This window comes from Sipha flava, unplaced genomic scaffold (genome assembly GCF_003268045.1).
Source record: "Sipha flava isolate LNK unplaced genomic scaffold, YSA_version1 69_pilon_pilon, whole genome shotgun sequence".
NCBI lineage: Eukaryota > Metazoa > Arthropoda > Insecta > Hemiptera > Aphididae > Sipha > Sipha flava.
Window position 1 is genome coordinate 1,324,545 of NW_020273609.1, and position 24,616 is coordinate 1,349,160.

A 24,616-nucleotide genomic window follows, 5' to 3' on the forward strand; every position below is an offset into this window, starting at 1 on the left:
CCCGACCATTGTATTAAGCTAAAAAAAATTAAATTTTAAAATTATTAAAAAAAGAAATGAAAACTAAAATAATTAAATTTAAGTTAACTGAAAAATTAAGTGAAATAAAAAGAATTATAAATATGTATGTTTTGTTATGTCTTTTATTGTAATTTAATATAAAATAATTATAATAATTTTAATTTCAATAACATGAGATGTTTTGTAAAAAAAAGTATTCGAAAAAAAAATTAGTTAAATTAGTTAAAATAAAAAGAAGGGGGTCCGCAATTTCTAAAAATCTTTCATTAGGGGTCCGTGATTTACAAAAGGTTAAGAACCGCTGCCGTAAGAAATTGTAATTGGAAAATTGATCACATATGTTTGATAAAAACGCGGAAAATTAAGAATATTGAACCGACGCAGATTCCAATCATCGTTTATCCGCATAGAAATATATAGGACAGGTGGTGTATATATTTATATGGCAATGTTTCTCCGCCTGTTGATAATATTATTATTGTTGTGACGTGATAAAAACAAAAAAATTATCGTGATAAAACACAACTATATTCTATAATGTATATCGTTGGATCATCGTTCAGTATTTATATTTATTTTTTCGATAGGATTGTTATGAACTTAGAGTTTTAATTGTTCGCGGTTTTGAGATATTAACGAGACTGGTTGACAGCCTTACGATTTACTTCTTACGTTGTTTTTTCTGTCAAACTTAAATAAGTTCCAACATCACTTACAGTAAATAGAGCATAAATATATACAAAAAATTTTGGCGGTTCGATCAAACATGAATCCAAAGTCTGTAGTCCCCAAAGACTCTATGTCAATTTATGAAAATTTCTACTTGTAAGTATTGCTTAGTGAAATGTTAGATATTTTGTAAAACCATTTGTTAGTTGGATGTTTTGAAAATAATTTTAAACTCTGTTTCCATATAACACCAATATTTTTGTATTATTTATGTTGATATTATTATCTAACCCCAATGTTAGGTTTTCAATTTCGATTGTTCAGCTTATTTATTAACAAACTTGATTATACATTAAACTTAATTATTATTACTATTATTATTGAATATTAATTAGTATTTTTTAGCTCTGAATTAGTAGTCAGTTATTTCAATGCACAATTAGAAAAAAGGTTAAAAAAACACATTCAAGAATATTTTCAAAGTACAATATGTATTATATATTTTTACTTACAAATTGTATTTCCATTGTCTTGAAATAATTGGCAGTTATAAAAACTGTAAAAAACAAAATATTGCACCCTTACACATATTAATTACATTTATTAATGAACTTGAGGATAAAATTTATCTAATGGACAAATAATAACTAAATTAGAATTATTTCAAAATGGTAGAAATATTTTATATATATAGATTTAACTAAAAGTTTTATATCATTATAATGTACCTAAATTAAATTTAAGTTGAATTTAAAAAAAATATCGGCTATAGCAATTTAAAACTTTTCATTTTATACACAGGGCATATTACTTTTAATTATTTTTATGATAATAATTACTATTTTTTGTCATTTTCAGATATATATGTCCAGATAATATATTCATTGAACCAGTACAAAATACAAATGTCATTCTAAACATCGATCGAGTTGACTTTACTACTCAAAAACAAAGTTATTATTAAATTACCATTATAACTATAATTTTGCTCCTTGATTGTTTAAATTATTTGATTTTGGTCATTAATCTATGTTTATCAAAATATTTTTTCATAATATATATATAGTAATTATTAAATTAAATTTAGTATATGTTATTTCATTCTTATTTCAACATTTTTTAAAATGTATTTATATTATTATAAATTTATATTATTAGAATCTAAAAATAATTTATTACAATATTTCATTCACTCAAATATTAATTTCATTTCATAAAACATTACTTAATACTATTATCTAGGTATTGTAAAAGTTAAACATAAATGTTATGCTTTTATTTATTTATTTTATTTTTCAATATTGTTTATTATTTTCTTGTCTGTATTTTAGCAAATAAAGGTCAAATACCAAATGAATCAAACCGTCAGCAAATATCTGGTATACTGGGTATTGTTAATCTCTTAGTTGGTCCTTACATTATTGTGATCAAAGAAAAAAAACATATTGGTAAAATTAATGGTCATGATATTTGGCAATTGTTAGAAACTGATATGATACCATTGCCTAAAACTAAGCTTCATTTAAATGAAACACAAGTATATACATTTATAATTTATTTATTTGAAATTATAATAATTTAAAAAATTTAATTAATGTGAAATTTTTGACTTTTACAGGTCCAAATGGATAGGGAATATTTAAATATGGTCAAACAAAATTTGAATACTCCGTATTACTATTTTTCATATACATATGATTTAACAAATACTATGCAGAGGCTGTATAATACTTCTGCTCATTTTGTTAATGTAAGATTATTTTAAAATTAATTAACTTCAGCTGTAGAAAATGAACGATTAATTATTAAATCATTAACATATCAGTATATTTTATAAAGATTATAGTTATGAGTTAGAACCTTTAAGGTAAAACTTATTTTATATCCTATTTTATTAATTTTATATCAAATTTTAAATGGTTGAAAGTAATGTAGACATTTCTTATTAGCAGTATTTATTTTTATTTTTTTTCAATCCTTAAATTTTTTTTTAAGACTAAAAAACATCCATTTAAATATCAATGAATACAACTTTAAATTTTCATTTTTTATTGCAATTATTATTTTACCTATTTATATAAATTGTAGGTTCCAATATGTGAAAGAGCGGATCAAAGATTTCTGTGGAACTATTATTTACTGAATAACTTTAATTTAGACCACCAAGAGTTTTGTGTTCCCATCATTCATGGATGTAAGTTACAATTAATAATTGATTAAATCAAGAGGTTGACTAATCAATTAATTGTATGATTTTAGATAAGTTAGATACTCTGTATTAATGTTCTATTATCTAATGCTTAAAATAACATATTAATCTTTGTTGCCATTGTAGATTATACAAAAACATATTTTAAAGTATACATAATTTTAAAAATATTTATTTTTAATTTTTTGCATCTAATTTTGGAATAAAGAGGAACCTGAAAATAATAAAAAAAAACTTACTATCGTTATTTGTAACCACAAAAAAAATCTAGATTTTAAAAAAATAGATTCGTTATAAATTAAAATTGTTTTTAATAATAAAATATTTAAATGTAATTTATTTAAATAATTATATTAGTTTTATCTTCTACGTTTCTATATTTTTATATTTTTTAGTCATTGCAATCAATAATTGCATTTTAAATGGAAAAGAATTTTTTTGGACCATTGTATCTAGACGATCACGAAATCGCCATGGACCAAGATTATTTAAACGTGGTATTGATCAAAATGGAAATGTTGCTAATTTTGTTGAGACAGAAATGATAGTAGAATATAATGACACTCGGAGTTCTTACGTTCAGGTATAATGTAAATGTAAGTAATTATTACCATCAAAATTAATTAACTACCTTCTTTAGACTCGAGGATCAATTCCTTTGTATTGGACTCAGTATCCCACTCTTAAATATAAGCCTGCTATGCAAATAGCTCAAAGTGAAAATCATTTGGAAGCTGCTAATAAACATTTTAATGAGCAAATTTCTATTTATGGTCAGCAAATTTTGATAAACTTGGTAAGAGATCATTTTTATTAATTTCATTTTTTAACAATATTAATTTTATTATTGGTTATAAAAATAAAAAAAAAAGATTGATCATAGAGGTGCAGAACAAGAACTGGAAACCAAATTTCGTGATATTGTCATTTTATTAGAGGATAATAAAATTAAATATGAAGCTTTTGATTTTCATAGTGAATGCAAAAAAATGAGGTGGGATAGACTTTCAATTTTGGTAAATAGAGTTGCTCATGAGCAAGACAATTTAAAATACTTCCTCCTTGGATCTGATGGTAAATTACTTATCTCACAAAAAGGAGTATTCAGAACAAACTGTGTTGACTGTTTGGACCGAACAAATGTTGTACAAAGTTTATTAGGTCGTAGAATGTTGACAATTATGTTGCAGGTAAAATATTTTTATATTTATTTTTATTTTGTGTACATTTAAATTTATTTTGAATTACAATATATTTATACATTCATTTGTAATTTGTTTTTTTAAGAAATTGGATATATTGAATTTTGGACAAAAAGTTGAAGATCAATTAGATTTTGAAAGTTTATTCAAATCAGTATGGGCTGATCATGCTGATATAATATCAATCCAATATTCTGGAACTGGAGCTTTAAAAACAGATTTTACTCGTACTGGTAAACGTACTTACAATGGCATGTTTAGAGATTTAAAAAATTCACTTATCCGATACTACAAAAACAATCTCAGAGATGGAGTTCGTCAAGTAAAAAGAATATCAATATTGTTGAAATAGTTTAGTTTTATTTTTGAAGCAATTTTTTTTTCTTGTTAAAGCTTGGCTTTTTACTCATATTTGTTACCTTAATATTGTTAAAATAATGGATTGTTTTGATTTTGTATAGGATTGCATTGATCTAATATTAGGAAATTATATTGTAAATGTAAATGAAGGTGTGTCTTTACCATGTCCATTAGAAGTTAAGCCTGCTATCAAATATTTTATGGTAAGTACTAAGTATTGATTTAATTTTAATTAAAATGATGATGATAGGTAACAATCTACCAATAAAATATGAACAAATAGTTTATTAATTTTATTGAAATGGGCTTTATCAATGAATAATTATTACTATAATTAAGGAAAAAACAAAAAAAAATTCCTATCCCATCATTTATAAAAATACATATATATATATATATATATATATTTAAAAAAGTTATAGTATTTGTATTGTTTAATAATTAAAATATTTCAATTGGATGTTTTTTCATGAAATTCTTAGTGTTTAGATGTTTATCACTATTACATTTCACTAAACAATTTATTTGTGATGACCAAATATTATCAGAATGCATGTATAGTAATTAACATTGCCTGGAAATCATTAATCAATAATTCAAGTAAATTCACACAGAGCAAAATAACACATTTTTTTTTAATTTTTCTTAAATTAATCTGAGGTGAAATAAAATGTATATGAAATTCTTTGTTTAGTAAATTAACATTCAATTTTTTTTTGTATGTTTGTAATTAATATATATTTTTTTTTAGTATCCTATGATTTTAATGATCGCATTTGCAATGTTTATGGCCAACGCAGTGTTTACTTCAGGTAAGAAAATATTTTTAAAATTTCAAAGTAATGTCTAATTAAATTTTGAAATAATACCCAAACTTGTTTTAGAATATAATACTGGAACGTATCTATTCCTCTTGTTCTGGGGTACGATGGTTATGTGTGTGTTGTCATTAATATTTTACTATGGAAAAGAATTTGTTAATTACCCAAGACTTTCAAGTATCGATAATGGAAAAAGAATCCAACATCATCATCAATCTTAATAGTGCATTCCAAACAATTTATTTTGTTGCTTTAGAAAATATAAATAAAATGACTCAAAAGCATATTGTTATAACATGATTTGTATTTAAGATTTTTTATTTGTTATTTAAGATATTTTAGAAAAGTTGAAGTTTAGTAAAATTAAATTTAACTTATTACTATATATTAGTGGCAATGTACCTTAAAATTATTAATCTTAAATATAATCTTTAACAGTTTCTGATTTTAAATCAATGTAAAAAAATATTATAAATTATACGATTAATTTCCAAAATCTGTGACTTTGTAATGGTTCTCATCAATAGTAGAGAAAATATGTCCTTCTTCAATAAAAAATGATAGGATTTTCTCTATTTCTGTTAAAGACATTTTCTCAGGAATTATCTTTTGTATATCTGATGCTGAGTAACCAGCCTCATCTTGGCACCGCTTAATCACTGTGTAAACTTTTAATTGCTTTGGATTCAGGGATAAGCTGTTGGTTGTATCAATTAATCCTAAACTATTATTATCATTTACAGAAAAGTTGCTGTTGTTTGTTCCAATTGATTGTGGTACATTGTTTGCCTATAAAATAAAATAGTTATTAATAACAGCTGTATCATGTTTATAATATGTAAATAACTTATACCATATTGATTTCTTCGATTTGTAATGGCAAGGCTATAATACTTAATAAATGATGTGTTATTTCATCAAGAGTTTCTATCGGTCGCACACTATGACAAAGCAATGTCACTTTATCATTTTGTATTCTTTTACTGCCGACTACTTTAAAATATGCATTTTCAATCAGTTTTGGGTATCTCGAAAGTTCATTTTCATCACCCCATTGAATACACAACAAAATACCAGTATTGTCTTCAATTGTAAACATATTTTTTAAAGTCTGCGTTTCAACCTTAAGAAAAAGAAATCGTAATTTTTAAACACCACATTGTTTAATAAAATGAAATAGACATATACAACAAATAAAGACTATTTTACCTGCTTGATGATACCAACAACTATGACATGAGTATTTTTATTTTCTTCATCACTGCTTAGAAGTTCACGAATAGTGACAGGAATTACAGTATTCTGTTTTAATTCTGGTCCAGAGGCTGGACTTTGTGTCATAGTGACATTAAATCCACCTTCATCATTTGTATCGGTACCCCACATTTTAATATCTAAGTATAAAAAAACTATTTAACAATATATAATTTTTAAATATCAAAAAAAACAAAATATTGATAATAAGAACAAAACTTAAAGTAGGTAATATGTTAAAAAATATTAAATAAATAGCATAATTTAATTTGGATGAATACCTACATTACTTTTTTGATTTTCAATAAAAAAACTTGGTTGTACATTTTATAATTATGTTCCAGAGTAAAGTGCTGATAAGTAAATAATTATAATATTGAACTTGATACACTAATGCAGTAAATAAATTCAGCAATTCGTAAGTTTATTTTAACTATCGAAAAACTTAAATCTTTGTGAACTAATTATTTGATAGACTGAAGCTCAAAATTAAAATAATTTCAACTTGGAACTAACAATAGTTGAAAACTCAATAATTATTACTAAGTATTAATATAAAATATGGTGATACATTAATATTTAAAATAAAAGACAAACAAATTTGTAAATTATTAAAAAATAAACAGGGCACTATAAATAGTTCATTTTACCTTTGTTAAAGGCTGAAAATATTAGAAAGCAAATATTTTGATTCAAATAGGTAGGCAAGTTTGGGCATGATATTAATTTAAAAGAAAAATAATGTAAGTACCACTTTAAGCATTTATTATTCAATTTCTATACATTTAATACAATAAATGATCACAAAATACTTAAATTTATATTATACGTCCAACTACAATTATATATTGATCACTATCGACACAGCATCAAAATAAATAAATGTTAGGTACATAAATCTTTAGGTTAACCTGATGCTTGATTTAGAGGAGTAAAAAACATGTGCACTGTTAATATTTATATTGTCAATAATCTTTTTTTTTCTTTTTAAGGAACAAAGAACACGAACGGGGACGTTGTGTTCATGTGCCTTAAGTGCATATATTAATTAAGATTTTTATTAGTCTCTGCAATTTTCCGATCCAAATAGCGTAGGTACATATACAGTGATCAAATTGAGGGGGATGGAGTACCCTAACTAATTTTCAGAAATTTTAGTGTTCCCAACTAGTATTATGTTATAATAATAACGCTTAACAAGTTTTAAGGACGCTTTTTTTTTTTAATGTAAATAGAGCCCCCTTCTTTAATTTTGTGTAATTGAGCACTGTACATTAGGCCTGTATTTAAAAATTTGGTGCCACCAAGCATATAATTTATGTTCCCCCAAAAAATAAAAATAAAATAACACTTATTATTACATCCATAATCAAGATTCTTTAATCTTAAAATATAACTTATAATAAAACATACAATTTCCTTTTTTTTTTTAATTAACAAATTAAAATATAATAAAAATACAATTTTTTTTTATTTACAAATTATAACATAGTAAAACATACTATTTTATTTTTTTTATTGCTTAATTTTTTTTTAGGTACATAATTTTTAAAATTAATTTTGCTAAAATATTTAGCCGCCTCTGAGACTTAACACCCCGAGGCATGAGCCTACCCGTGCTTCCCCTAAATATAGGACTGCTGTACTTGTAATATACGTACAAACTGAAATTTACACTAATATAATAATGCGAACAAAACCGTGAACCATAAACGTCACTAAGTGGTATCAAGCGTTATCTTTGCTACCTCAGAGATTTTTATGGGGTAACAAGAGTATATTTTCGCTACTCCAAAAAATTATAGATTTTAAAAATGAATTACAATTATTCAAGTATGTACGAACATAAACCAACTATTATTATAATTGTATCCAAAATAATTATATTTTAAGATAAGTCCTATATGTCATACCAAGATCTAAGAAGAACAGTTAGTCAACTAAGCCAATAAGCCAATTACCATGTTAAACCTTTAAAAATGTATTTTTTAACTTTTTAAAAATAAACTTTACTACCCCAAAATTTGGACTTCAGTGACGCCCATGCCGCGAACTACAATTATTCACGAAGTCGTGGTTTTATTTCCGTCCGGAAACTTACCTGTATATTATCGTAATCGCGTCGAAGAGTTTAAGAGATGGCCGTGGCCTGTTGATCGGCGAAAAAACAAACACGATTCAGCGTCTAGCAAGTGATATTCCAGCGGAACCGGTGTTCTCCAAGTTTTCACCTCTCGTCGAATCGTAAATGTAGCAGCGACGCTAGCGTTACCAAGCTATTATCAAACGGTAAAGGGCACGTAGGTAGTGACATAACGCATTAGGTGCTGATTATAATATGTTCTGCGGAATTAGGTACGCAGAACGAACATTGGTGAGTCGTTATGGCGCCAAAAGAAAAATGTACAACAATAAGATTGGATTCCGGCAGCTGGTAGGCGTGTCAACGAATGATAAGCATTGATAACGCCTTGTCTATTCAATCAGCAAATAACTTGGCGCGAAATTGTGGAGGCCGCACAGTACTAAAAACAAATACCGTTTAAGTGTAATACTTGGCGTTTTATACAAATTCGAAAAAATCGCGACTCTATATTGACTTTTTACATACCTGATGATGAATTTTTAATTTGTATCCGATTGCACATTAAAAATATAATAATACTCAAGGCAAAGCATTTATTTATTTATTTTTTTTATTTATTTAATTCTATACATAAACTATTTGATTCTATTTTAATTTACGGATATTGACCATATACTAATTTTTATTTTATTTTTTTATTATTTTTTAAATAATTAGTTGATAAAACTGCGTTATCATTTTAAATACTACCTTTTTGCACAAACAACTATTAAATATAACTTAACTCTCTTAAAGTTTGGATAAATTATAAATGGTGGTTTTAGTATTAATAATATTAATAGTACCTAAAATTTAAAATAGTTTACATTTTGGTCTTCCGTAAATATAAAATCCATTGAGCCTAAAAAGTAATGCGGTTATGCAAGTAGTAATATTGCATTTATGGTAATATGAATTATTAATAATTATTTTTAAATAAACTTTGTTAGAGTACACTAAAATGCAATAGGTCATAAATGTCCATGCTCAAAATAGGTTCTGTATATCATTTAAATATGAGCAGGTAAAATAGTTGTATATTTTTATTTATTTATTTATTTTTTTTTTTTGTTCTATTAGGTACCGGTTGTATGTAGACGTATAGTTATAATATTCTAATCTAGAAACATTACGATTATGGAAAATATATTAATTGAAAAATAAAAATAAATACTTACTAGTTTTAAATTTTAAATAGTTATGAATCTGATGTTAGAAATCAGACGAAAATGTAAAACAACATACCATTGCAAGAACTGTAAAAATCCAGATTTAAGTCGTTTTTAAGGTATGTAACATAATATTATATGTATAATGTTTTTTTTTCTTATACTACATTTTAAAACATAATTTATAATACATAGTTTTAATGTTACACAGTTTTGTATTATTTGTGATTATATTTTCACCTCAAATTGTTGTTAAGTCAAAATATGAAAAAAAAAATTATTTTGTTACAATAACCAGGTATCTCCATGTTTCTTTATTTTTACGAATTAAATTATGTAATTAAAATAATCTAAAATGTAAATATGTATACTTGCATAAGTAGCTCTTCATTTGGAGTATTCAAATATGTTTTTACAATATTTATACCCCCATTAAAAATCAAACAATTTGGTTATTTGTTTGTCCTGAACAACTTCAAAAAGTGGAGATAGACGGTTCTTGAACCGAACCCCTCAATTATAATCAGATTCGTGTTTAGGCACAGGCCCTGTAGGCCTAGGCCTAGAGCGGCAATATCGGGGGGCGGCAAATTTCAATGATTTTTTTTTTACAAAATTATAAAAAGTTTTATTCATTTGATGAAATCAATCTTAACCAATTTTTTATTCGCTCAAAATTAAACATCTATCTACATGTACCTACTATATTATACACATACACAACACAGTACGAGCACATGGATAACAAAACATACGCGCATTCAATGCGGGTTCGATTTCTCATATAAAGATAGACAAACAACATAGTATATAGTTAAATAATGACAGGGAAATATCCGCTTATCGTTATGAAGCCGTCTGTCTTTAAATCCATAAGCTTCGGAAATAATAGAATTTGCGAATGAGTTACAAGAATATTACAAAGGTGATATTGAAAAAGCATTTTTAACAGTATGTATACAATTTAAATCCTATTTGGAATCTTCAAATAAACAAATGAATTGCATTTCTTCTTTACAAATGTGTAAATTATTACGAAAAGATACTCTTACGGACGTGTGTCTTAATATAGATACGAGTATAACACTTAGAATATATGTTTGTACTCTAATTTCTAACTATACTATTGAGCGTTCTTTTTCATGTTTTAAATGAATCAAAAATTATTTAAGATCAACTATGGTTACTGAAAAGCTCAATAGTTTTGCTATATTGAATATCGAAGCGAATTTACTGTCGACTTTAAATTGCGATGGTTTAATTGATGCATTTGCTGAGGGAAAAAGTTAAAAGTTTTAATGTTTGTAATTTAATGTTCATTAACAATGTATATTTTTTAATATAATATTATAATATAATAAATTGTATATTTAAATATGTTTTATTAATAATTTTTGGAAGGCTGGAGGGGGGAGGAGGCGGAAAAACCTTAAATACGCCACTGATTATAATAGATAATAATGTAAGTATTTCCTTTTGGGAAAAATGTATATTTTTCAGTATAATTATAGTTAGTATAATGTTATGTCTGTTTTGATTAGTTATAGCTTAAAATAAATAAAAAATATTTTTATGTGAATTTTTATTTTTTACATGGTGATGGAGAGGTAAGTGAATAAATAAGAAATAATTATAAATGTTGGGAAATAATGAGCCGCATTATTTTGTACATCTCGGTGAGCCGATCTACCTCAATCCGGTCCCGGCTTGAAGTAAAAATATGTGTTGAAGCTATTGTGTATTGATAAGATGCCGATAAGATTGAAAGGTAGATTTTATTATAAAGTATATAATGAAGGAGTGAGACTATCAATGTTGTGAAGAATAGAGAACGAAACAGAGGATGAGTAGGTAAAGTGAAAATCAAAGTTAAAAATGCTAAGATATATGGAGAGACTAGGGAGAATGAGATAAAAAACAGGTATCTACATAAATAGCAGTTTAGGAATTGCACCAATTATGGGAAAAAACGAGAGTGAAAAGATTGTGTTCTAGGTTATAGTTCAGATATGCATAATATAACATGTTATGTTCTAAGTAATCTGACCGTTTAGACAAACGATGGAACAAATAGGTACAATAAGTAGATCCAAGAGAAAGAATGTAGAGAAAATAAAGTGGGAGACCGAGATGATTGAACAAATGAAGTATATTAATTATGCTTAAAATTTAATAACTTGAAAAATAAATTACCATTCTCGGTCTACCACGTTTCTCCGCTAATTATATGGCCACGGACATGTAAGACCTAATTTACAAAGGGCAAGACATGTGTATGCACAAATATTCGTAAAAATACGGGTTGAAATTATTTTTTGAAACTTAAATTTTATTGTCTAGGCTATTTGCCCAATGACATCAATATTCCAGTATCAAAATAATTACATTTTAAATCGGTCGTATGTCGTACGTGAGATGGCATTTTAGTTGGTCGGCTCAAAAGCAGAGGCGTATTTACATGTTTTCCGCGTGTAGGCCTATGGGAAATTACCGCTCTAAATGACTAATATAATATACTGCAGTAACTGAAATGTCATTTAATTATCTACTATAAAACATACATATATATTTATTAACTAGGTAAGTCTACAAAACAAATTTTATTTTATCACTTAAACACAATTTCTTAAAATTTAAACAGTTTTTTTTTTTAATAATTAATAACAAAATAATTTATTGAAATTTGCCGTTGTAGACACGTGCCTGTAGTGGCTGCATTTAAATACAGGCCCAACGAAATGTTTAAATAAAATCTGCGTAGGTTCATTTAATTGAATAAAAAACGTCCGGGTCGCGCCTTAGCGTTAAAATCTTTCAAGAAGCTAACGTACGACAAGACGGACGACGTTGACCGACTGGCAACGATAGGACGCAGTAGTTGGAGAGCGTTTGATCACAAATATTTAAATACATAGTGCGACGGGCTTATCAACGAAAACCGGTTCGTGAGATGGATCGGGACACAGGTATGTCAAGCAGCGGCACAGCACGGGTTCGTGAAAGAAAAGCGCAAATATGGCCACCGCCGTCGGCTTTCGCTCGTTCTCATTGGGCGCCGAACGTTATCACCGCCGGGTCGTTTCGTCACTCGGTCGCGTACAAGACGTGTGTCCGTCCGTCTTCCGTGATTCGAGTTGCGACTACTGTTAATGTTGTCTGTGCACGAGACGTATTTTGACGTCGTTGTAGTTGTTGTTGTTGTTGTTGTTGTTGTTGTTGTTGTTGCCGCGTCGCTCGTTCATACGCTGCCAACACGATTGGTATCGCGGGGGTAGGAGGCGCTCTGCCGTCTGTTGTGACGACGACGGCGGCGGCCTATGAGCGCCAGTGACCGTCGGCAAGCGGTTCCTTGTGTGTCTGCCGCCCGTTCCAGTCCGCGGACGGGCTGGTGTTCTGCGTCATCGGTCAACCGGTTGCTGTTGTGCAGTCGTCGACGATAAAATGGTCGCCCCAATACTTGGCCGTTAACCACGCGAAATCTGTTCGAGCTCAGTGCTAAACTCGAAGTGAAGACGTCGCGGCCATGCAGTGCCAGTTCGGTGGCATCGGGTCGATGGGCGACGGCCGGAAGAAGGCCACCAGCGACACGCTGCCCAAACCGGGGAAGGTCAACTCCGGTATTGTATTGTTGTTATTGTTTTATTTGTTTTTTATGTTCAGACGTAGAGGTCTCTCTCTCTCTCTCTCACTCCCCGCGTACATGTCCTAAATCCGTCGAAGAAAGAAAGTGATCCAACCTATATTTCGGGTTACTTTCACTGCGCTTTATTTTCGCCTGAGCTGCAATAACACTTCCGTTTTAGGTTTTTCCTTCTGTGTTGTTCTAAGAGTTCTGTATTGATAGTAGTTGAACACTATTTCGTTTTGGTCCAATAACACAAATGTTCTAATTGTTGCTTTTCAATGTCACCTATTCCCATACCTATATACGTATAGTTATGGTCTATTTCTTTTAACGTTTAATTGTATTTGTAGTTTTTTTCTTCATGGATACCTGTTACTGTAGTGAATACTGATTTTTTTTTTTTTTTGGTTGAAACATTTTTTCATTCTATTAATTTTTTTGTATCCAAGACTAATTGGTTTTTGTTTTTCCTTTCTATTTTTAAGGTTTTTTATTAAAAACTATTATGTTATCTTCTGTACATTTATCACTATGAATTGTATTTCTTGAAAAATATAAATTTTCAAACTTTCAATTAGTGGTATTCGTAGGCATGGTGCCACCAATGCAAAGAACACTCAATGATTTATTAATTGATTCTAAAAATGTCTTTTGATCGGTACTATTTGATAAAATGATTTTTGAGTTTGAATGAAATATTGATGACATCAAAATTAATTTTTGGTTAAAGGATTTACCTGAATCAAATGTTTGGAAATTAATAAATACATTTTCTTAATGAAACAATGTATTTGAAGTATATTTTGTATTTTACTTTTCATCATCAGTCTATTGATAATTAAAGACAAACCAGTCAGTTGGAGAGCAAAACTACTCTGTTGTATTGCTAAATAACCCATGGATCAAAATGTTGTAAAAATTAAAAATCTAGTAAAGAGAAGTCCACTGTACTTATTTTTACCCATACAAATCTTGTCTCGTATAGAATTAGAAGTATTATTTTTAAAAAGTGTTAATCATGGAAGCTTGTATAGAAGGCATACTATCAAATTAATACAGTAGGCTTAAATTAATCCAAATAAGTTTGGAGAAAGGGGTCGTTCAGATTACCTATGACTTAAAAACAAATCAATTTTCTCTGAATTTTGATTTTAAAATTTATTTTTGTCTATTTATAATTTAAAATGACATTGAGTACAATTAAAATTATTATGTATGTATATAAAATTACACATCTACATATTCATTTAAAATATTGAATTTTTTTTTAAATGTATTTACATAATAATATACCGCAATGCAATAATTCTCAAGCCTGTTCAGATTAACCCAACCCTTCTGTATGTTTCTTTGAATCATTACCATAAAGCTAAGAATACTGGATTTTGACTTCAATAATTCCTACTTTTTAACTCTGTTTTGTAATTGATCTTCATAATGTTTTTTTTTGTTTTTATGTTTTTAATTAATTATTGTTGCTCAAAGAAAACTATAGGATAGAATTACCATAGGAATTTGCAAAATTAAGAATACAATAGACATTAGAAATATTCAAAACCAGTCAAGAAATTAATTCCTAGTATTCTTTTTGGTATAAGTTGTAAAATAAAAATTAAATTCAGTTCATTGTACTTGAGAAAACAATTTTTAGTATAGGTTAGTAAAAAATATAATGTCTTCACATATTCTCATTTAAGCATGCCTTGTATTAATAAAGCTCATTTTCAAAAAACCAAAATTAACTTATTAGTGATTGAAACTATGGAAAATTTAAATATTAAATTCTCAAACATAATATTGGAGAAGTCTTAATGTAAATGTCTTAAAATAATTTTGTCAAATTAATTAATGTAATATTGTTGTCATGATAAATTAATCTCTTTTAACTTGAGTCCTTTTACACACTCAAATGTTATTGATAAATAATAATGTATAAAGAACTCTAAATTTAAATAATAATTCAACTTAACAATATCAGATTATACCAATGTATGATATATAACTTTGATTTCAAAAGTATTCTCATTAAAATATATATTTTAATTAAAATTAAAACAATTTTATGATTTTTTGGTTATTATCATTGGGGTATTTTGTGATTTATATCCTGTTTTTTCATATGCATTACATATATTTTAATGATTTTGTAAGTTTGCTTAACTAAATTAACATATATGCAATTTATTCAAAACTAATTTTTCTTTCAAACAGTAAATTAAAATTTCATTTTTTGTTACTATCAAGTCTTTTATATTGAGATGTTTAAATTGGCCAATCTATTAAATATGCTGTATGAACATAATTATTAGTTGACAATAGTTACATATTGTTATACATTTATAACTGCAAACATAACAGCAACATAATGAAAAAAAAATGGAACCATAATGTGTATACAATAAAGAAATTAAATGTTTCATTTGCCGACATTAGTATGATTTCCATAATTTAATTGATTCATGTTATCGATATATTTATGTGTTTTAGCTAATATCTTCTTAATCAATTCATGAATATTTCAAGGTAAACTAGATTTTTTAAAAATAAAATTCTTATTTGCAATAATACAATTCATGTTTTAATTTTCTACAAATATTTTGAAAATCAATCTAATTAAATATTCATATAATTAATATAAAATACATTTTATAAAAAAGTTCATAACTATACTTAAAATTAATCGGATTCTTCAGTAGGCTTATTTTCTTTATTAAGTTCTGCTGTTGACTGTCCATACTGTTCCAAATACCGAACCATTGTTAATTGTGTTTGTCCTATAGTGTGCAAACATCTATTGTTTGTTTGACTTATTACACTAATTAGTCTTGCTCTTGCATTATCAATATTTATTAAACTTCCATATTCTATTGTTTGATTTTTACTCAGTAGTTTTCCATCCACTATACATGCCAATAAAACCAAATTTGGCATTTTTTTAATCAATTTTAATAGTTTTGGCACCTGAGGTGTACTACTAAATACTATTGAGCTGTGTGATTCAAATAACTTTAATACAGCTTCATAGTTTGTTTTTGCTAAGGCCAATTTTAAAGTACTTTTGCCATAGATTATATATTCCATTCCAGCCATTTTAAAATTTTTCATAGTTTTAAATTCCATTTCACCCTTAATTGGATTTTTATGAAATATCGCAACCATTGCACTCTTTTCAAATAAATCCTTAGCTTCTTGAGCTAAAATTTTTTCATATGGGTTTTCTTCAACTGTTTTGGTTGTATTTACCAATGGTTTTGGACATCTTTCACTCCATGGTAGAGTATATGGTTGCACAAATGGATATTTAGGTTTTGCTATTTCTTCTATAACTGCTCGGTAATGATTTGGTTTTCTGGGTTTCTGGACATTTATTCGTCTATAGCGAACACTGATGATGTTTGGTGTGAAACCTCTGCTGCAAATAGCTTTAGTTGAACAGTTGAACATGATTATATAATATAACTAAAATTAAATATAACTTTTTTACAAAATACTATTAATTTTTTATGTTATTTTATAAAACAGTTACACTTTTATAATACTTAAAAACTGATACTAAATATTTACTTTAAACGATAACCTCAATTCATATTCGATTCCAATTTATCTCAAAAGCAGTGCAGCCACACAATATTATAATACTAAAAGTATATATTATACGTGTCATGGATGGGTGCCATTAATGAACTTCGTTATATCTAGTGGTATAAATTATAGTAATATTTTTATTTTATTTTGTTGCAAAGTTGTTTGATCTTTTTTTCGAAATTGTTATTATGCGTGTTTTGCTAACCTAACATGGCAGTTAATGTAAAACCATTTACTATTCTCACTCGAATTACAGTTTTATTATTGTGAATTGCAATTCAAATTATTATAGTTATATTTTATGCCAGTTATTTCAAAAATATTAACTATTTATACTAAATACATAAAATCTTTATAAAGCAAACATACTTCCAAAATATCAGAGAAATTCGATTTTTTGGTTAATATCCATAGCTTCTATTTATAAACTTTATTGTTTTTCTAGCAATTACCATCATATTTTTCTAGGTGTCGAAACTCGAATTGATTATCCTAATTTGTAACCTTGATTGATTATAATTTGACATTTTGAACTATTAATTGCTTGGGTTTATTTCATTACTCTAGATTCCATCTTCTTTTAGTAAAATTCAAGTACAACTGTACACATTTATGATGGAATAGTTTAAATAAAATTGTATTGACTAGATTATATATTAATATTGTCCTACTATGACCATTTTAATTTTCATTCATGTAAAACAATTTTTGACGAGTAATTAACTAGAATTAACCACATACCGTAATAAATTGACCTTTGTATGAATTATAATTAAAAGAATATTTTTTGCTCATCTCCGAATTCAATTAAAGTGTTTTAAATCATTGACTCGTTAAAAAATGAAATTATGCATACCTGTTCTAATTTTATTTTTCCTTATTTTCTAGATAAAATTTGCAGTATAATATTAATGGTATTTAATACAATTAGATTGTGTTATTAATTTGTATTCTTTGTTTCTTTTAATTTCGTAACTAATTATTAATTTTATAAAATATGATAATTCGATGAGTTATTTATTTTGAATTAATTGTTTTGGGTATAGTATCTTATTTCAATATTTTAATAACTATTTTGTACAATTTACAAAACGTTTGCCATTCTTTATTGTAAGTCTTTAGATAAAGCCTATAATTTTAGTGGAATTTCTAACAAAAAAAAAAATTAGCGTGGCTGTTAAATATTTTCATAACCAAAAATTGCGAAATTCTTTTTAAAAATATTACCATATAATTCGAGTAATTGTGTATGTATATAGAAAAATAGTGAGATTTTATTTCTATTTAATATACCACGACACTCATTGAAGCAAATAATTGGACTCGTGAAAGTGCTTTTTACAACGAGTTAGGTTAGGTACTAACCGTGTACCTGTCAAAAATATTGTGTTGTTGTCGGAACATTATTACTATTCATTTTATTCGTTTCAAGTAAATATTATTTGAAAATGCGGAAACCTGCCTACACTATGTTTGACATTCAACGTCCACGTATATATGTATATCATTTCATGACAATATTCCATTTATTTTTTTCGGTTTTCTCGTTTAACTTGGTTCGCAGACCTCATCGTTCCCAATTAATGTGATTTGCAATGATGATAGTGTCGTCAGAGGTTGAAATCGTTCTGGAGTCTTTGAATAACGTTGAAGTTAAATCTTCGAAGAAAATGACAATATTTATTATGAGTGGCATACTTATTTTGCGCTCAAATATTTTTAAGTAAGTAATTAAAAAGTTTTCGACAAAATTATGACTTGACGAATATCACCTAATATTGTCTATATTATTTTCGGATATCCATAAATGATTCGTTTTTTTCTCTCCTATTCATAATATCGAGTGTAATAAGCATAAGATTTAGGATGCCAGCAAAGTCGCTTGGTTAGCACTAGGCGGAGCAGATTAAGTAGTGTTAAATTTTCTTTTAAATTTGATTTTTATATTATTGGTTTTATTTGGTACATTTTGTTACAATGGGGTTGCTGAACGTGTGACGTACCCTTTTCCCTTCACCACCTCCAAGTGTCTTAGTAGTATGATTATTGCTGTGTTTATTGGTTTCGAAAAAATAAAAACTTAATGACGTCGCAGCTTCGTGTCCATGTGTGCCCCCTCGTCGAAACGGTTGTGTTGGTGGTACGGAGACATACTAACCAATCTACATCGGTCAGCAGCGGACGTGTCGTCTCGGTTCGTCGGTCGGGCGCCACAACCGGTGGTTAACGGTCGTGGCGAGTCGGTGGGTTCGCCCGCGCTTGTGGGGGAGGGAGTGTTAGGTGGACACTTGGCGGTAACGCGGTGGAAATAAAATATATTACTACGCACACCCGCGCCTTACCAATCGTGCGGTGACGATCACCTTTGGTGATTTGCGCGTGCACGACATGCTTACATCGTGGGTGAAATGGTGCAAACATGAATCGTCGAAACCAAATCGTACGAGGATAACATTTTACTTTTATTTTCAATTTTTTTTAAATTTATGTTTCCCCCTCGCGTCGGAGAGTTTTTGCCGCAAAGTCGTTTTCGTTATCGGTTTTTTATTTTTCATCACGTTTCAACTATATTACTATGTTTATTTTTAACACGGATTTCTTGCTCTATCCGGTCGACCCACTCGCCTCGTGCTCGATTTTTCGAACCCGTGGAATTTATCGTCGTTCCCCCATGGTCGCCACCACCGTCGCCGCCATCATCGTTACTGCTGCTGTTGCATTCGTTATGAAGAGAGGAGGAGGAGATACGGGAACGCCGCCGCACCCCATTGCCGCCGAAAACCACCTGCTGCCCTCGGAGCAACAGGTAGTGGCTTGTCCGCAGTTGACGTACCGACCTATCGCCATTAGCGTGCACCCGGCCAACATTTTATGTGGTTGACCAACTCGTTGTTTTTCGATCATTTTTTTTTTTTAGCTTTTGTTACGTTTTCTAAATTTCTCGCGATCATCATCCCGTTTGTGCGTTTCTCCCCCTTCACACCCATGACTTCCACCTGCGTCTAATTATTATGTAATAATTATATGTAAAAATAACTAATATACCGCATGAATTCAGAGAAACGCTCTACAAGTTAACCGGTTGGCAAACCTGACACTATACTCGTACTTACGCACGCACATTACGATTCATCCAGGCGTGAATCCATTGTGACTTTCCATTACAATGAACCTCCTCGTATAGGTCCTTTTTTTTCGTCATTATTTTCTCACAGTTTGTTCTCACATTGAACAATAGACCAGTCGGTTGGCTGACGCGTTGCTGCTGCCCTACAGGTACCTGTTTCAAACTATTTTTCCCCTGCAGTCGTTTTCATTTGTGTTCGTTTGAACGGAACGTACGGAGAGACCTCGACATAATATAATTTATTGTTTAAGACGGCGATGGCAGTATTGTTATACACTGAATGCTTATGTTTTTACTTGAAATTATTTTATAGTGTGCAAAGAATGGCTAGTCCACGAAGACAGCGCCTTGGCGTATCATTTACAAAAATTGGAAGGTCAGTATTACACAGTTGTTTATTGTTGTCCAAATAGGCCGACGTTGTTCCATATTGTTTTCCCAGCTAAATTTTACAATTTTCCAATCGTTTTTCAGTCGACGAACATTACAGTGGGAATCGTTCACGAAATGCCATTGTTCGACAAGACTTGCCCACAGCCAAGGAGGAACAGGAACGTGAAGTACGTGAAGCTGAAGAACGTTATTGTGCATTTATCAAAGAACAGTAAGTTTCACAATTTTTAAAGGGTTTTCGATCAAATTCAGTATGTTTTTGTTTAAACATTTTTTATGTTATTTTCATTGGTTCATATTATGTTATTGTTATATTTTGTTCTAATTCTAACTTATACTTTATAATGTAGGAATTTTAATACAAGTATACAGGATGTAATTAAATAATTGTTCATTTGTGTATAATTATTTTATAATTTATTAATTTATATTAACTTGCAGAATAATTATAAATTTTATAAATAAATTATACATTAGATATCTATGATAAATAATACTGCATTAACAATAGTTATTCATAAATAATGATAGTTATTAATTTTTATTTTTGTTGTTTAGGGAAGAAAAAGATCTCAAAGTTGCATTGGAATTAGCAGAACAATTATCAAAAAAAAAAGGAACACATTCCTTTGGAATAAAGACAAATCCATCTGGGAGTAGACCAGGAATATTGAAAAAACAGTGTTCGCCTCAGTTTACTAAGAGGTAAATTTTTTTTTTCACTTTCAATTCAGATTTCAGCATTTGAATATTGGTTGTTTTCCTATAGTATGGTCGAGTCTAATGAATATACTGAATTTGACATTGATGATATTTTGCATGGAATTGATTATGAGGAAGAGGTAAACCGTAGAATCCAAGAAGAGAAGGATGCTGTAAGTCATTCATTTTTGTCTTCAATTATATATCTTAATTTGTAAGCATCTATAGTCTTGAGCATTTGACGGGTGTAGCCTTTAGTGCACGTTTATATTCTCAATCGTGACTAGAGTTACACTCGTCATATTCTTCTGGACCATCTGCAGAATTGTAAATGTAAGCAATAGTGCAACTATTTAAGTAATTTGAGTTCTAAAAACTTATAATTGGTTTTTATTTGATATTCATAACATATAATTATAGCAAAATTATTATGTATTTATTAAAAAAATTTACTAAAGAAAAATTAAAATTTCTTAAAAATCTAATATATCCTAAGTTGCACTATTGAGTGAACGTGATCATATAATTGATTTTTATATCTGATATTTGTAACTTATGTGTTGTATGTTTATAATATTTCTACAAAAAATAATAATCAATATATTTAGGAATTAGCAAAACGCTTACAAGAACAAGAAGGATGTCCTTTGTCTGTTGAAGATAGAGATAGATTGATTGCTATTGAAACCCAAGACTGTGAACTGGCTAAACTTTTACAAGAAAAAGTGAGGTTTATAAATTTGTTGTTAGAATTTTGTTAAAAGTATTATTGTATTAGGAAAAAGCGCGATTGAGAAGAGCTCGTGAAAAAGCTAAGCAAAAAGCATTATTAAAAAAACAACAGCAGCAATTGGATGAATCATCTGAAATTATGGTTCCTACTCAAGAACCTCTCTCTAATATTGCAATTGCTATTGATCCAACTTATAGTTCAAGAAGAACAGAACTACAAGATATACCTTGTAAGTGTCAAATTATATCAAATTTAATGTTCATTTTAACTTATTTATCAACTGTAAATTTTTTTGTAGATACTTCCACAGCTCTTTCGTCATCATTAGATGATGTTCCTCCGTATATGCCAATTCAAGGACAACGGCGAAGCAATCAGATAGAAAAAAAAAAAGAAGTCTAAAACTACTGAAAGTGTTGCATCATTTTTCAAAGTATTCAAATAAATGTTAGTGATTGATATTCAAAATGTAATATTTCAATACTAACCTTAGTTAATAATAATAATTTTTAAAGTTATTTTTAATCAAAACCTGGTATTCCGCCAATTTATGGAACTGTGTTCATTATCCAGTGGCGTAGATACAAATTATTTTCTGCGGGGAGGGGGGGTGTTTAAGAGTCAATTTCATTAAATTATTGCATATCTTAATACTAGGTCCTATATAATAAAATTAAATTTAAAATGATATTATTATGTCCCGTATTTGATGAAAATTAGAAAGAAGAAAGAAAGAAAGCGTTTATGATGGGAGGATCGTATCAAAAAGGATGTTAAAGCAGTAGAACCAATTACACAATGGAGAGAAGCTGTAGAGGATAGGGAAAGATGGCGGAAAATTTGTTTGCAGGGATGGTCTTGAAGGCTATAACCCACAAGAAGAAGATTTGATGAAAATTATTTTGTTCCTCAATTTTTAAATGAAAATATAATTTTACTATAATATGTAAATATCATTGAAAAAAAATGTGTGGGAGTGGTGTGAACCCCTTATACCCCCCTCCCCCGTAACTATGCCACTGTCATTATCTATTTGAACATATTTAATTTTATATATTTACTATTTAAATATTGCAACTATATATTAAGGCGTTTCAAAATATATATTTTAAATATTAATATTTAAATGTTATCTGCAATCATTTATCACAATATCAAAAAATTAAAATTTCAATCTATATCACTTAAATGTTTAATCCTTAATTTTTAGGGATACAGATAAACTAAAAATCTTCACTGTATTATTTAAGATCATTAATAGATATTTTGAGTGTATTTTTTACTATTATTTTGCATATTAATTCATAAATATTTTTATTAATTTTATTCTTACCTGTTTGTATTGTGTTGAAAGAAATAATTGTGTTAAACTATTATAATCTCAAATGGTCAAGTTGCATAATATGTATAAAACTGTGTGTACAGTGTTTTATTATTTTTATTGTTATACTAATTAAATATACTATTTTGTTTACTAAGTACATATTGTTTTGAAAAATTTTGATTTATGAACTTATTCTAGTTAAAGGTCTGATAAATTATTTTGCAATTTATTTTTTAGTTAAGATCTTTTTTAATGTCTTATTTTTTGTAGACATATAGTACCTTATTTATTCAACAATTCTTTTTTTTTTTTTGGGTTTATTGGGCCTTTAAAACCATCTCGTCTCACAACCAAGCTCCATCCTACTCTATCCAATGCCAGATCTCTCCAATTGGAAGCACCACTTAAATGTTCAACGTCCTTTATATTGTCTTCCCAGAGGTCTTTTACCTACAGGGTTTCGTTCAATCACTGCATGTAATAGTGGATTTTGGCTCCTCCAAGCGTGGTCAGCCCACCGTAGTCTTCTGCTTCTGATAACCTCCAATACATCTGAACTGCTGTATAATGTTTCCAGCTCTAAGTTCTTTCTTTGTCTCCACTCCCCAGTTATTTCATCTTTGACCGGGCCATATATTTCCTCAACACTTTTCTTTCAAAGACCAAGAATCTTTGCTGGTCCATTTTTCTGAGTGGCCATATTTCCGATCCATACACTACAACCGGACGTATATAATTGTTCTTTCAATCTTTGCAATACTGCTCGTGAGCTTAGTACCTTAGTCAGTCCATAGTAACATTTATTCCCAGCTTGGATTCTTGCTGCTGCCTTGATTGATACATTATATTTTTCAGACAAAATAGAACCTAGGTATTTGAACTGTTCAAAAATTCTAATTAATATAAATACTTAATTGAAGACATATATTTATATTGTATCACAATAATTTATGGTAAGTGCCCATCATACCAGCAATTTTCAAACTCGGGGGTCACAAACAATCTTTTTAGGGTTACCAATATATAAAACAATTAGTAAGGTGTTTTAAATATCATCATGATAATCATTGTTATGAATTGCAATTAATAAAAGTTTAGGATTGTCAATACAATGCTATATTATTCATATTAATTTATCATTACTTTTAATGTAATCATAAAATGGTAACTCAAAATCTTGGTGACATTATCAGAGGTCGTAGCCTTAAAATGATTGAGAATCTCAGCATTATACCATAATGTAATATTAAATTGTTCAATCAGTAAATATAGATTTTGGGAAATTGATATTTGGTAT

The 24,616-nt window shown here is 28.4% G+C and overlaps 4 protein-coding genes across 5 annotated transcripts; 2 read left to right on the forward strand and 2 right to left on the reverse strand.

Annotated features, from left to right (window-relative positions):
• The first annotated feature begins 534 nt into the window (after positions 1-534).
• Positions 535-5,582, forward strand: LOC112692047 (phosphatidylinositide phosphatase SAC1). 2 transcript variants are annotated; one of them, XM_025566563.1, is made up of 12 exons: positions 535-846; positions 1,549-1,643; positions 2,022-2,227; positions 2,309-2,440; positions 2,779-2,884; positions 3,295-3,482; positions 3,540-3,695; positions 3,772-4,089; positions 4,187-4,423; positions 4,563-4,664; positions 5,213-5,273; positions 5,346-5,582. In XM_025566563.1, exons 1-12 carry the CDS (start codon positions 788-790, stop codon positions 5,501-5,503), a joined length of 1,818 nt encoding a protein of 605 aa, XP_025422348.1. In that variant the 5' UTR covers positions 535-787; the 3' UTR covers positions 5,504-5,582. The 2 variants fall into 2 exon arrangements, with proteins under 2 accessions (XP_025422348.1, XP_025422349.1); XM_025566564.1 differs by lacking the exons at positions 5,213-5,273; positions 5,346-5,582 and having other exon boundaries at positions 4,187-4,452; positions 4,563-4,654.
• Positions 5,583-5,689: 107 nt separating this feature from the next.
• On the reverse strand, positions 5,690-8,949 carry LOC112692048 (replication protein A 32 kDa subunit-B). The gene is made up of 4 exons (XM_025566565.1): positions 8,638-8,949; positions 6,492-6,676; positions 6,136-6,405; positions 5,690-6,071 (listed from the first exon to the last, which is right to left on the reverse strand). Exons 2-4 carry the CDS (start codon positions 6,666-6,668, stop codon positions 5,766-5,768), a joined length of 753 nt encoding a protein of 250 aa, XP_025422350.1. The 5' UTR covers positions 6,669-6,676; positions 8,638-8,949; the 3' UTR covers positions 5,690-5,765.
• Positions 8,950-12,740: 3,791 nt separating this feature from the next.
• Positions 12,741-22,642, forward strand: LOC112691999 (coiled-coil domain-containing protein 50). The gene is made up of 8 exons (XM_025566498.1): positions 12,741-13,447; positions 20,481-20,543; positions 20,642-20,771; positions 21,119-21,265; positions 21,330-21,435; positions 21,871-21,987; positions 22,041-22,224; positions 22,294-22,642. Exons 1-8 carry the CDS (start codon positions 13,354-13,356, stop codon positions 22,395-22,397), a joined length of 945 nt encoding a protein of 314 aa, XP_025422283.1. The 5' UTR covers positions 12,741-13,353; the 3' UTR covers positions 22,398-22,642.
• On the reverse strand, positions 16,096-16,991 carry LOC112692000 (39S ribosomal protein L10, mitochondrial). Its single transcript, XM_025566500.1, has one exon. It carries the CDS (start codon positions 16,897-16,899, stop codon positions 16,132-16,134), a length of 768 nt encoding a protein of 255 aa, XP_025422285.1. The 5' UTR covers positions 16,900-16,991; the 3' UTR covers positions 16,096-16,131.
• Positions 22,643-24,616: the final 1,974 nt, after the last annotated feature.

Excerpts from the sequence above, each read along its gene's own strand:
- LOC112691999 (XM_025566498.1), top strand. The coding sequence starts at position 13,354 with ATGCAGTGCCAGTTCGGTGGCATCGGGTCGATGGGCGACGGCCGGAAG. Across the intron at positions 20,544-20,641 it reads TCATTTACAAAAATTGGAAG|TCGACGAACATTACAGTGGG; the intron begins GTCAGTATTACA and ends ATCGTTTTTCAG. Across the intron at positions 21,988-22,040 it reads CTAAACTTTTACAAGAAAAA|GAAAAAGCGCGATTGAGAAG; the intron begins GTGAGGTTTATA and ends TTATTGTATTAG.
- LOC112692047 (XM_025566563.1), top strand. The coding sequence starts at position 788 with ATGAATCCAAAGTCTGTAGTCCCCAAAGACTCTATGTCAATTTATGAA. Across the intron at positions 4,090-4,186 it reads TGTTGACAATTATGTTGCAG|AAATTGGATATATTGAATTT; the intron begins GTAAAATATTTT and ends TGTTTTTTTAAG. Across the intron at positions 4,665-5,212 it reads CTGCTATCAAATATTTTATG|TATCCTATGATTTTAATGAT; the intron begins GTAAGTACTAAG and ends ATTTTTTTTTAG.
- LOC112692048 (XM_025566565.1), bottom strand. The coding sequence starts at position 6,668 with ATGTGGGGTACCGATACAAATGATGAAGGTGGATTTAATGTCACTATG. Across the intron at positions 6,406-6,491 it reads TTGTTGGTATCATCAAGCAG|GTTGAAACGCAGACTTTAAA; the intron begins GTAAAATAGTCT and ends CTTTTTCTTAAG. Across the intron at positions 6,072-6,135 it reads AAATCGAAGAAATCAATATG|GCAAACAATGTACCACAATC; the intron begins GTATAAGTTATT and ends TTTATTTTATAG.
- LOC112692000 (XM_025566500.1), bottom strand. The coding sequence starts at position 16,899 with ATGTTCAACTGTTCAACTAAAGCTATTTGCAGCAGAGGTTTCACACCA.